Source organism: Palaemon carinicauda, chromosome 35 (assembly GCF_036898095.1).
Source record: "Palaemon carinicauda isolate YSFRI2023 chromosome 35, ASM3689809v2, whole genome shotgun sequence".
In the NCBI taxonomy this organism is placed as follows: Eukaryota; Metazoa; Arthropoda; class Malacostraca; order Decapoda; family Palaemonidae; genus Palaemon; species Palaemon carinicauda.
The window spans coordinates 55939551-55951999 of record NC_090759.1 but is presented as its reverse complement, the minus strand read 5'-3'; the positions used below and the strand labels follow the sequence as shown (position 1 = coordinate 55951999).

Sequence of the window (12449 nt, the reverse complement as noted above, 5' to 3'; positions counted from 1 at the left end):
CTGCATATTGGCCTTACAAATTAGTGATTTAAGCATATAGTTAATACAGTATAGTTAAAGGGTTTGTAATGAATCATCCTTTTAATAATGTAAAATTATCCTTTTCATATGAGACTATTAATCATGTAATGAATTTCTTCTTCCCACCCCACATATTTTGCTTTTATTAAATCTATTCGAAAAGGGAGAATATTGACCGAGACTTGTCTGGGGGTCTACTAGGCTGGGGGTCTACTAGGCACATGCATAGTATTGTAAGACTACCATATCCATCTGTAAGTCAAAAGCTGCTGTAGCATGGAGTATGTTTGGGATATGAATATTGCAAAAATATCCTTGAAAGGTTAGTATAGGAAAAAAATTGTTTCAAAATCATAGCTTTTCGCATGTTGAACTTTTTCTAACACACAATTTACGAACATCATTTCAGAAGAACCGCCATCAGATCCCACTCCTCCAATCGTGGCGGCTCCACCAGGATTTGAAAATCCCCCAGACAATATAAGTGATGGTGGTGGGTCAATTGGAAATGCGGATGACCACATATCAAACCCAGTCATCATAACATCAGATGATAATGCGGACACTGTTTCTGGGTCATCTGCTACTGGTGCTGAACATGTGCCACAGGATGACCTCCAGTATAGTATAATGTCCCTAATTGACTTCATTGCATCAAGGTACAGTATTGGTAAAGTGAAACATAGCAGCATGATTTTATGTTTTGAGTTTTAAAATAGCCTGTATGGAATAAATGAGCAAAATTTTTAGCTTATATTATTCTCTGATTGTTTAATCATTTACAGTATTAATATTCATTAGTTTTAAAGTAGATTTTACAGTATTCAGACTATCCTTATTCTGAAGAGTTGTATTAAATCTAAATTAACATTACATATTGTCCTCTAGAATTGAATTTTTTGGCTCTTGAAATATTTTTGTTTTACAATTAATCAAGTTTTATATTTTTACATATACTGTATGTTGAAAAGGAAAATTAGTTTCATGTGCTTAGAATTTATTTTTCCATTACAGCAAAAATCAACCATTGTGGACATATGAGGATATAACTTCAAAGCAGTTCTCAATTAGGAGTGCTGAACAGCTGTCAAATTTTGTACGTCATGTAGTTATGGTAAGTTTAAATATTTAAAGCTCTATCTATTTTGTATTCCTTTTACGATTTTATTAAATTCTTAGTTGTTCCAACACGGTTACTTACCTAGAACTACCTTCTTAGGAGTTACTGGTTAACTCTACCTAACCGACCAGCTTTTTGTATAGTTTACACCCTCTTCCCGTTTTCTACGGGGTCAACCTCTAGCAGTGTGGTACGCGCCCTGAGGTGACCCGGGGTCGGGCAGCGTGCTAGCTCAGGTCGAATCGCCAGTAAGTTTCGTTGGAATAGGTATTACTCGATCCTGCAGGTTCTCGGGGAAGGATGGGAGGGCCATAACCCGAAGGTAGTTCTAGGTAAGTATGTTAGGAAAAATACAAATTACTTAAAAATTTGTGATATTAGGTGTCATGTTTATATGCTTCAATGTTAAAGTAGTTTGAGACTTGATATGTAATGTTTCAAGACCCTCATAGGGCTTTACAAAAGGAATTGTCCTTAGATACACTACAAGAATTGGAGTAAACTAGTTGGACAGTTCATTACAAAACAAATTATTTGATTTTAAATCAAGAATTCTACTCTGCCTTGTGTAATACTATTTCTGAAGGGGTAATGTAGTTACAGTTACAATTTAACAAACTAACAAACAAACTTGAGATGTTTGCTATAGACTGCAGTAGTTGTGTCATTACTGACGTTATAGAAAGTGTTATTACTGTAAGTATCAATGAATTACAGAATTGATAGGATAGGATAGTACAGTAATTACAAAGCTTTAGTTACTATAGTTACTATAGTTGTTTTACAGTTGTAATGTAAAAAGTGTGACCATTGGCAGTGTAGCATTTATACAAAAACTTACAGAAGCTATCTTCATTATGTGAAATATATTTTATTGCTGTCTGGATTATCGTTAGAATTGCAATCTCACTTTGCCAAAGGAGTTGATGGAGACTAGAACTTTTGACTGTGTTAAATAATTGTATAATTAATTGTAATTCATTTTTATTATAGATTCTCCTAAACTTACTTCACCATATGTCAGAATTTTCTTTCCCTTATTTCTTTAGTTCTTAATTTGATTTTCACTTCAAGAGAGATGTTCTGATTCATAGATTTCAGATGATGAAACCAAGGGTAAATAAAAGTTAACTTGTTGCAGTGCTAACTCTGTTGAATTAACTACAGATGCAAACTTGGTATGGTGTAAACACAAGTTTATTTACTCATTGGAGTTTTAACCCTTTTACCCCCAAAGGACGTACTGGCACGTTTCACAAAAGCCACCCCTTTACCCCCATGGACGTACCGGTACGTCCTTGCAAAAAAATGCTATAAAATTATTTTTTTCATATTTTTGATAATTTATTGAGAAAATTCAGGCATTTTCCAAGAGAATGAGACCAACCTGACCTCTCTATGACAAAAATTAAGCCTGCTAGAGCAATTTAAAAAAAAGTATACTGCAAAATGTGATGGGATAGAAATAACCCCTTGGGGGTTAAGGGTTGGAAATTTCCAAATAGCCCGGGGGTAAAAGGGTTAAGGGCATTGTAGGTGATGTGTTGCCCTCTTGAAGTGGTTGCATTTCAAGGGTAAGGTTTTAACTTTTTTGCCTCATTTTCAAAGACTGATATACATTTTATGAGAGTGATCTGCATACAAGGATGCATTTCATAGCTCTGGGTTACCTCTCACATTGAACAATTTTCTCTTCAAGAAGTTGGATATTAAGCAAACAGTTTTTACGGTACTTAAAGTCAGATTAATTAATTAGCCTATCATGAGAAATACCCAGTAATGGGTACCCATTTTCTGCATTCCATTGTCCCTAGTCTAATTTGCTTTGAGCTTCTTACTTTACATTCATTTATTTCAATCTCTTGGTACTTGACTGTTCAATCTCCTTAACTCCAATTTGCTACAATATTCACTTGATAATTAGAAACACATTTTTCATGAGGCCGTTGAGTGTCCAAAATTGTTACTTAGGGTCTTATAACACTACTTTTTTATAAGTATGATTTTTTTGGATAAAACATACCAACTTCTATATACACGTACTTCATTCATTGTCTACTGTACTGTACTGTACTGTACTGTACTGTACTGTACTAAGAACTGCTGATAGAAACTTGTGATCCGATTTATATTTGATTAAAGTATGCTTAATAAAACTTTATTTTTATAATTATTCAATTTTATTTTTTTTCACCATTTTGAAGCTTGATCTGAATTTCATAATGGGATTGAAATGAGGTAATATAGATGAGGGGCCTATATTTAGACATGAAGCATTGGGTTAAGGAAATGAAACTTGCCCCAGTCTTATGTAGCAACAATTACCTATCCTAATTATTTTGTGGGGTTGTTACATTGCACTTTCATATTGTAAATGTATAGTAAATGAAAGCAATGATGTAAAACCTTATTGAAAAGTATTTCAATGTTTTGGTCAAGTTTGGTGCAAACCTTGATACTTATATTGGAGTTTGATATTTACAAGTGCATTATTCATGAAAGATGAATTAAGACCATATTTTTATACCATCCCTTTTAGGTTTTCAGTAATTCTTTACCTCACGCACACATAGAAGAACGTTGGGCTCAAATTGCTCTCCATTTAGCATTATCGTGCTCTTCAAGGCATTATGCTGGCCGTTCTCTCCAGGTAGTGTTGTTAATAGTATTGTTAAACTATTTTTCTCATAATATAATCATGAAAAAACTATTTTGTTATATTAACATTGCATTTATGAATTTGGATACAATACTGATCATGTTATAATTTTGGCTAAGTTGTCATTCATTGGTCCCTTTTTCTCCTGTAGGTTTTCCGTTCACTTCATGTATCCATGTCATCTAGAATGTTGAGCGACTTGTTAGGACGATTAGTTGAAACTGTTGCTGAACAAGGGGAAGATATGCAAGGATATGTCACAGAACTTATGCTAACTTTGGAATCAGCTGTGGATGCCCTTGACTCAGATTTCAGGTATGGAATTTGTGGTGATAGATGTTATTGAAATACAGAACTGGAAAGTAATAATGGCTAGTTAAAATATATGTATTGAAGTCTCATAGAGTTGTTTCAGTAAAGTAGATTTCTTCTTTTTTACAGACCCATAGAGTTTGTTAGAGAACTATTCAAGTCTACGCCAAATTTAAACAACAAGGATCGAAAGGGACCTTTAGGATATGGTATGATGGGGCACTTTTATGGTGCCGGCTATCCTGCTCAAGCTGCTGCTCCTCTCTCCCCTGGGGGTCACATGCGATCCACATCGTATTCAATATCGTATGGCCGGGGAAAACCTATAGGATCCCCCACAGCTGATATTAAAGGTACAGTACTTATAAATAAAAGTTTATCTTTCGATAGTTATGCTCCTGATAGAAATGTTTTTTCATTAATCATCTTCAGAGTAATTTTTAAGGGCTCTCGTCAATTACCATATTTCTTCTGTTAGCTTCTTGTGAGATGGTGAACAATTACCTGTTTAATGAGCTGAGAGAGTTAGTGTGATTTGAGAGTTATTAAGATTACAAAGTAGCTGCGCTGCTGTGGTATCGTCCTTTATTTACTTTTTTTCCTCTCTTGACAAAGTGAGGTTTTGTACAGGTCAATTTAAATCTTGTTATAATGATATGTGGAGTAGTTTAAAACTTCTTTATGATATCAAAGTACTGTATGAACCTCACTCAATGTGTGTGAAATGTAAAGGTCTGGTTTGCAATTTGCAGAATACAGTAGATGTGAAAAGTGATGGATTTTCTGACAATGTGATGTTATCCTGTACAAAGTACTTGGATAGGAGAGAAAGATAAAGCCTCTAAAATTGTAGCTTTTCAGACAATTTACTTTTGGTCAGTGTCCTTCTACTACTCCTCGCCCTCTCACTCCTTTTACCAGTCCATTTTCTTCCCCACACTTTCAGTTTCCTTCTAAAGTTCCCTCTCAGATTCAAACTAACATTCAGCAGGATATGATACATTAAATAAGATATAGGAGATTTAACCACAAGTTGGGACACCAAGGTGTTTGGTTGATTCCTTGATTTTTACCCCACTCCTTTCATTTGTTGTACTAGTTTAGAGGTCACACGCTCCTACAAATGTAGAGTCTAGTGTTGTCTCTTTGCATTATAGTAAGAGAAAAAGATATGTTAACTACTCCTTGTAGGAATCTAATATACCAGAAGATAGCTGTACATTAGGTGTGAAATCTTTGATTTTACCTTTAGCCACAGCTGCCGCTTCAGTAGTCCTGAAACCATGAGCTTTTACTTCTACAGTTTTACAGGCTTTGTTTTGACTGCACAGCATATATGCTGGCTTCCAATCAACTTTTGGGTTTGCTTGTTTGACAGTGCCAAACCACAAGCAACCAGGGCTTTTTTGAATCCCTCAGTTTTTAAAGCTCTTACACCTGCTCTGACACTTTGATTTGCATCTGTTCTTGGGGCAATTCTTGCTCGCACATGATTAGCTACAGTATCTGCTAGTGCTCCTGCCTATACATCTGTTACTATGCCTCCTCTGTTGGCACATTACATTAAAGAATCTCAATTCCTATCCACACCTTTCTCAAATAGTCATCCTCCAGGCTTTTGTTTTGTCCTCTTATTGCTCCTTATGGGCATCATTCCTACTCTTGCTCCTGGTTCACTTCTTGCAACTTAGACTACAGCTATGGGTGCTTTATCAGCTTCCCTTGACAAACTTAATATATATCTTGGTCTTTCAACCTCAACCTGCCTTCATTAAGAAAAAAGTTCTTACATAAAATCCCATTAAGGAAAGACTCCTTTTAATCTTTTTTTTATTCATCAAGGCTGTCTGAAGTATCCATTCCACCCTGGATCAGATCTCTTGTGAGGCTGACTTGATTTGGACTTAGACCTGGAACCACTTTGGTCATTTGTTTATTCTCAAGCAAGGTTTAGTAGCTATATCCCAATTATGTAAGGAGGCAACAGGTGATAGACAAACACTCCTGCTTCTCCTCTCACTTGGCTATGCTTTCCCACCTTTCACTGAAACTAAACTTGAGTACAGTACTTCCATTTAGAAGTTTATTAAGGTAACAGACAAACTTCTTAGGAAATCTTCCAATTGTTAACTAAACTACAACCCTAGTTGGAAAAACAGATAAAACAGAATGCTTCAAACCCAAGGGCTCCAACAGGGAAAATAGCCCAGTGAGGAAAGGAAATAAACTATATGTGATAAGTAATGTGTAAAAAATACAGAATATCTTAAAATCAGTAATAAACATTGATTCAACTGACAGATTAGGAATGTTATTCTACAATATGGTCACAGCTGCAATAAAGTTTCTAGAATACTGTGTAGTATTGAGCCTTATGATGAAGAGGAAAGACTCTTAGAATTAACTGCATACTTATTACTACACACAGGATGGAATGTTGAATGCAAAAGATGGTCAGAATTGTGAAAAATCTAATGCAACATGCATAAAGAATTAACTGAATGATAGTGTCAGAGATTAATATTTAGATAAGGAATAAGAAATTTAATAGATAGAAAGTTCTTTTTCAATATTGGGTAAGCATTTAAATAATATATTTCTTTGTGAGAATTGTTTTTAAGGGGGTTGATTCTCTGCCACCTTCAGTTATTTGTTTATTCTTTATCAGTTGTTCAACCAGAAATGAGGGGCAGAAGCGGCACTGATGTAGACAGTCGCATGAGGCAGCAGCAACAACAACAACAGATGCAGCAGGCAAACAACTTATCACGATCTCGGTCTGCACAGTCTTTGAAGCAGCTAGCTGACCAAAGTTCAGCTGATGATAAAATGACTGTGAGTTATAGGTTTAATTTGATCATGTTATACCACATAGCACTTAACTTTTATTTGATATTAACCAAAATATATGAGGCATCACTACTATTAACCTTAAAGTTTGTTACAGCAGTAATACTGTCCTGTGAAACTATTTTTTTGTTGAAAAAATATAAATTTTTAAGTTAAATTTCTCAGTTGAATTTAGTCAAAATTAGTTATTCTGTATGTTGAGGATTATGATTGCTGATTTTGTATCTGTGCAGTGTCAAAAGTCACGCACTAATTAATAAATCCTGGTATAATTTATTAAGATTAAGCTCTAAGAAGTAATTCTGAAGTAAATTTATGATTTAGTAAGCAAATACAGTATAAGACATTTAAATAAAGGAGATTTAAGTCTTTAAGCCTCTTTGTAATGAAGTATATTTCTTTATCCAGGTACTTGCTCAATTCTTCTGGATAGCTGTGTCAATGCTTGAATCCGATTATGAGTATGAATTCATCTTGGCTATGCGACTGCTGGATAAAGTACTGGGACGGCTGCCTCTTGATAGACCAGATTGTCGAGACAAGGTAAGAGATGTGCTGTTCTTTGAAGTTAAAAGTGAATGGAATTAATGTTGATGGTTTTTATCCATTCAATTATTCTCTTTCAGTCTGATTTACTAGACCTATTAGTAATGGATATGTTGAATATTGAGAACATTCTAAGTGGGAGATGATGTTGAATTGTATAATGAATTTATTCGTATGCAGATACAAACTTCCGAGTCATTTATATGGGGTAATTACTAATTATGTTTTCTACGACTGGCCAATTAGAATTTTGGTTGATTGCGTCAGGCTTTGTTGCTGGGTAAACGCAGCGGATGCGCAAACAGCAAGCTTGAACTTGCTCACACATCTCTTCACAACATTGCTGGTCATGAAGTGAAGAGGTTGTGCTCTCAATTGCTCTCTACGATTTAGCCTTAGGATTCATCTCGTTTACCCTTTTAGTGTTTAGCTCTCTTGAATTGTGTTTTTTCTTAATTCATGGTCATTTGAGTGACTTCATTAACTGTGAGTTATGAGCGAGTGCTTATATCTAGTAAATCTCAGTATTTACGTTTTTGCCCAGGCCAGCATAGTGACTATTGAGGCGTCCTTATGAGTCGGGCAGACATACACACATCATCTGTGTCCCTTTTGCCTGGACAAGCGCTGTTCAAGGGAATCTCCATGTAAATACTCTAGGGAGTGGACCACCTCCCAATGGGAGACATAGTTTTCTCGTCGCAGGACACTTAACGAGATTTCTACGTTGCTGAGTCTCCTCCCAATGTGAGTTAGAGATAGATATCATTCTATGCAGTGAGAACCTCCTTTCAGTTTTTCATGTCGAGATTTCCCTGAAAACTTAATTTCAAACGATACACACATCCAGAGAAGTGTAGATTGTGCATAGCGAGACTTTGAGGAGCCAGGTCTCAGCACATCAACCAGGATGAGAAAAATGAACAGGCGTTTTCAACAAGAGACTTCCCCTAAAGTCATTAGGCAACCATATTGAAAGAGGAAAGTTTGCAATTCCCAACATGTTCTCACGAATTGAGTTCGTCTTATAACTATGGGGCCCCTAAGCTTAGGTCTCCTCTACAGAGTGTCAAGGGATTTTTAGAGACTTACGATAAGGGTGGTCAGACCGCATTAGCAGCGTCTACACCCCCTCCTTCCTTACCTAGAGTAGGGAAATTTAGTAGGAGATTCACCGAAATCACCGCTAGTTAGGATTCAGGTAGGATCATCGTCCAGCCAGACAAAGATGTATGTACCAACCTTTCTGCATGTGAAAAATTTTCTTCATACCTAAGACATGCTTGCAACTCATCCCAGGGTATTCCTCACAAGTACAGATTATATGCTAGTTTTATGTATGATAACTTTTTGCCACAGATTCCCCTTCACGATTCTTGAAAGGTGAAGATAGGACAGAAACTTCTCATCCTATGCCTGCAACAGAACTCCAGTCTGATTTAAGAGTCAACCTGACTAAGAGGTATAGACGAAGCCCCCTTCGAAGATGAAGCAGAGGCTTTTCAGTTGATAAGTCTGTTGCTGGCAATAGACCGAATCGGGGAAAAGAAACCCATACTTTGGCTGAATATGTTGAATGGGAAAGAAGTTTCCCTAGGCCTATTTCCGACTCCTTATCTCGTATTAATCTGTTTACGGCTGGAGAAAGGAAGGACAATAGAGATGATTTAGGTACTCCTTATAACCTTGATGGCTGAATTGATGTTAACCCTAAGGGTCACAGCTATGAGCGCTGGCACTGTCTCAACAGAAGTCAACCCTCTTAGAACCTCTATGTCTGTTTCAGAGATACCTCCATCTCTGAGAATTAGGAGCCTCATCCATCACCTAGAAAATATGAGTCTCTCCTCTAGAGAAATCTGTCACTGAGAAAAAAAACAGGTGAGAGGATTCAGACACAAGCACGTAATCCTGAACTCAATTACAGTTTAAAACTCTCGAGACAAACTAAAAATCCAATACACAGGTCCCCAGTGTTACCACCTGTGGCCCTGTCTGAGTAGAGAAATTTATTTGCACCCTGTGGGGCCTTTCAGGGTCCATTACTGTTCCCAGAGAACTTAGCTAGCTTAGTTCCGTCCCCACAAACAGAGGACATATCTACATTCTCAACCATTTTTTTAAGGCAGAGATAATGAACATGGAAAAAGCAGCAGTGTCAGCTATCCAAATCTGTTTATGGCTTGACCATTGGTCGAGAGCAATCTCCCACTATGCTACTAGGGAAGAGCCTAAGTATTTTAATGCCCTACGTTGATTTGAAGATATGTCACGAACATGGTAAAAAGTTCTATAATTCCTTTTACTTCCTACTGTTCCTCTATGGGGAACTGTCTTAAAAAGACTGCTTAAAAGAATTGACATAATCTTGGCCAGATGGTTTGAAGAACTGCCCACGGAGATGTTTGGATTTGGTGAATTCCCCTCATCTGTTCTCCCAGCCACAAGTAGAGTCGGTGATAGTTAAGATTGCTAGACGGGAACAAATTACCTCGAGAAAAAGAAGGATGATGACTAGTATGCTGGCCTCTCAGCATCCACAGAGAGACTTTTATAAGATGCAGAGTCACCTTGTAGTTCAAACTACTCAGACCAAAGGAACTAGTTCCTCTCCCCCTGAAGGCAAAACCCGCAGGTTCAATAGCTCCTACGAGTAATAGCTGCGTACCTGGAGTTACCACAAGTAGGGAGTGGACGTTATAGTATGGAAGGAAGTAGTAAAATCGATCAAGGTCCTTTGAAGATAACATGTTCAGGATATGGGCCTCTCTCTCTCTCTCTCTCTCTCTCTCTCTCTCCCTCTCTCCCTCCCTCTCCCTCTCCCTCTCCCTCTCCCTCTCCCTCTCTCTCTCTCTCTCTCTCTCTCTCTCTCTCAGGGTTAGTCTAGATACGCCTCCACTGTCGAGTTGGGCATATATGGCCTTTAGGCTTGGTGTCAGATATTATCTTCCTCAAGAGAAATCTAATTCCAGCTGCAGGCAGGGGAAGAACCTGGATTAAGTTTCCAGTTTACCCAGCCTTACAATTATAGGTGGGATTTCTTTGGATCTCTCTCTTCCCCTTCCTTTTTTTTTTTTTTTTTTTTAAATTGGCATAGCAAATAGTTGTTTTTAAGACCGTTAGTTACCCAAAACTACGGTGAAGTACCAATCGCAAACCCTTACCTGGCCTACCTCAAGGAAGATCTGTAAGATACTACCTTTCGAGAAGAAGACTATGGTTTCAAACCTATACCCTTGACGGGACTCAAGATCGTGACACGAAAATTAGTCAATGGAATTATGGGCTATCTCTTCCCCAGAATATGGAAGGGAGCCAGGCCCAACAGATGACAGCCAAATATCTGATCATAAACTGGCACCTTTTCTGTTTCCAAAGAATGATTATCCCAAAATCAGAATTTGGATGACAGAACTCTTTTCTTCGGGAAAATATTACCCATCCCGAGAAGCGATGTCTCTGCTAGTTACGAAAGTATTCTCTGTGCAAGTGGTGTTTAGCATGAGAATACTATGAATACACAGAACCCCTCCATGGTCAGAAGAAACTTGGCTTCCAATATCACTGTAGAGACATGATACTGTATCTTGAGAATAAAGACCAACCGGAAAGCAAAAGTTGCCCCTCCTGTTTTTTCCTGTCCATCTGTTAAAAAGGATCTTGGTGTTTCCTTCCAAGTCTAGAGAGGATACAAAGCCTCTCTGGAAAAAATAAGGAAAAATCACTTATGGATAAGGACTTTTAGAGCGGTAAAGATTGCCTTTACTCTTGTCAGGAAGCGTGACAAGGAGGTTTACAAAAAGGCCTAGTCCAGATATTCCTCTGCGGAGTCGAATCATCACCGAGTAGGAGTGGTGAGGACTACCTATGAGTAATAACCAGGTATGACCAGGGAAGTTATTCCCTTCATACCTCCTAACTAAGCTAGGTCTTAAATGGTTTTTCCTGTTGTCAGGTATTACAGTAGGGTCCCGAATTAAGCGTGTTCGAATTACACGATTCCCCTTTTCCGCGATCGATATTTTTCAAAAATAAATTTTCTGTATCTGCAAGGCTGTTCAAAGTTCGCGAGTCAAGCACTACAAAATGTATCAAATCTATTGTCTTTTTAAGTATATTGGTAGCCCTAAATACGGTGATTTATAATAAATGTTACAAAACAATATTAACATTACATTTCATAACATAATTTCATAATGAATAGCCTATTTAAGGATAAAATTCCACATCAACAATGAAATCAACTGTTAACTGTGCGAGTCCAGCTGACAAAATGTAAACAGAAATGTGGTTACGTTCTCGGCAATCTTTATCTTTCTCCAACCTTACGATAATTGTAATGGTAGTGTTAATGATGGTATATTAAAGCATTATTTTTGTTTAGTACAGTATATTTAAAAGCCTTATTTTTCCCTCTGGGCGTTCAAGGTTTTCACGAGTAGACTGGCTTCGTTTATCGGCAGTGAATAGCCTAAACTTCGGTAACGAGTCGTCAATATTTTGTCATATTTTAAACAGTATACATTTGATTTGCAAACATTGGTTTTGTAGAGTAGACGGTAAATTAAAATCTAGAGAGAGAGAGAGAGAGAGAGAGAGAGAGAGAGAGAGAGAGAGAGAGAGAGAGAGAGAGAGAGAGAGAGAGAGAGAGTGTGTGTGTTGTGGCGATCAATTCCTCGCTTCAGGGAGTACACGAAACAAAAACACGACATTCAATTACAACAGCTGATTCTCTCTCTCTCTCTCTCTCTCTCTCTCTCTCTCTCTCTCTCGTTATACAATACTTACAAATAGATGAAGAAACCAAAATCGGTTTTCTTGAAGTGTCAATTAAATACAAAACGAAAAAATTATACCGTGTATACATCCATTTCAATCATAGCTTAAAATACGGTAACCGATTTCGTCCGCAAACCACTATTTTTTAGGAAACACCATTCT

At 37.2% G+C, this 12449-nt stretch overlaps 1 protein-coding gene across 11 annotated transcripts in view; it reads left to right on the top strand.

Annotated features, from left to right (window-relative positions):
- Positions 1 to 12449, top strand: part of fry (Protein furry) — a 232115-nt gene that overhangs the window by 141429 nt on the left and 78237 nt on the right. For 9 of the 11 annotated variants that reach the window (XM_068359034.1, XM_068359039.1, XM_068359038.1 and 6 more), the window contains 7 exons: positions 431 to 680; positions 1036 to 1135; positions 3681 to 3791; positions 3952 to 4115; positions 4242 to 4465; positions 6781 to 6947; positions 7371 to 7505. In XM_068359034.1, the coding sequence (XP_068215135.1) occupies positions 431 to 680; positions 1036 to 1135; positions 3681 to 3791; positions 3952 to 4115; positions 4242 to 4465; positions 6781 to 6947; positions 7371 to 7505 (1151 nt within the window). The remainder of the gene's footprint in view (positions 1 to 430; positions 681 to 1035; positions 1136 to 3680; positions 3792 to 3951; positions 4116 to 4241; positions 4466 to 6780; positions 6948 to 7370; positions 7506 to 12449) is intronic. The other 2 variants (XM_068359032.1, XM_068359035.1) reach the window with 2 other exon arrangements.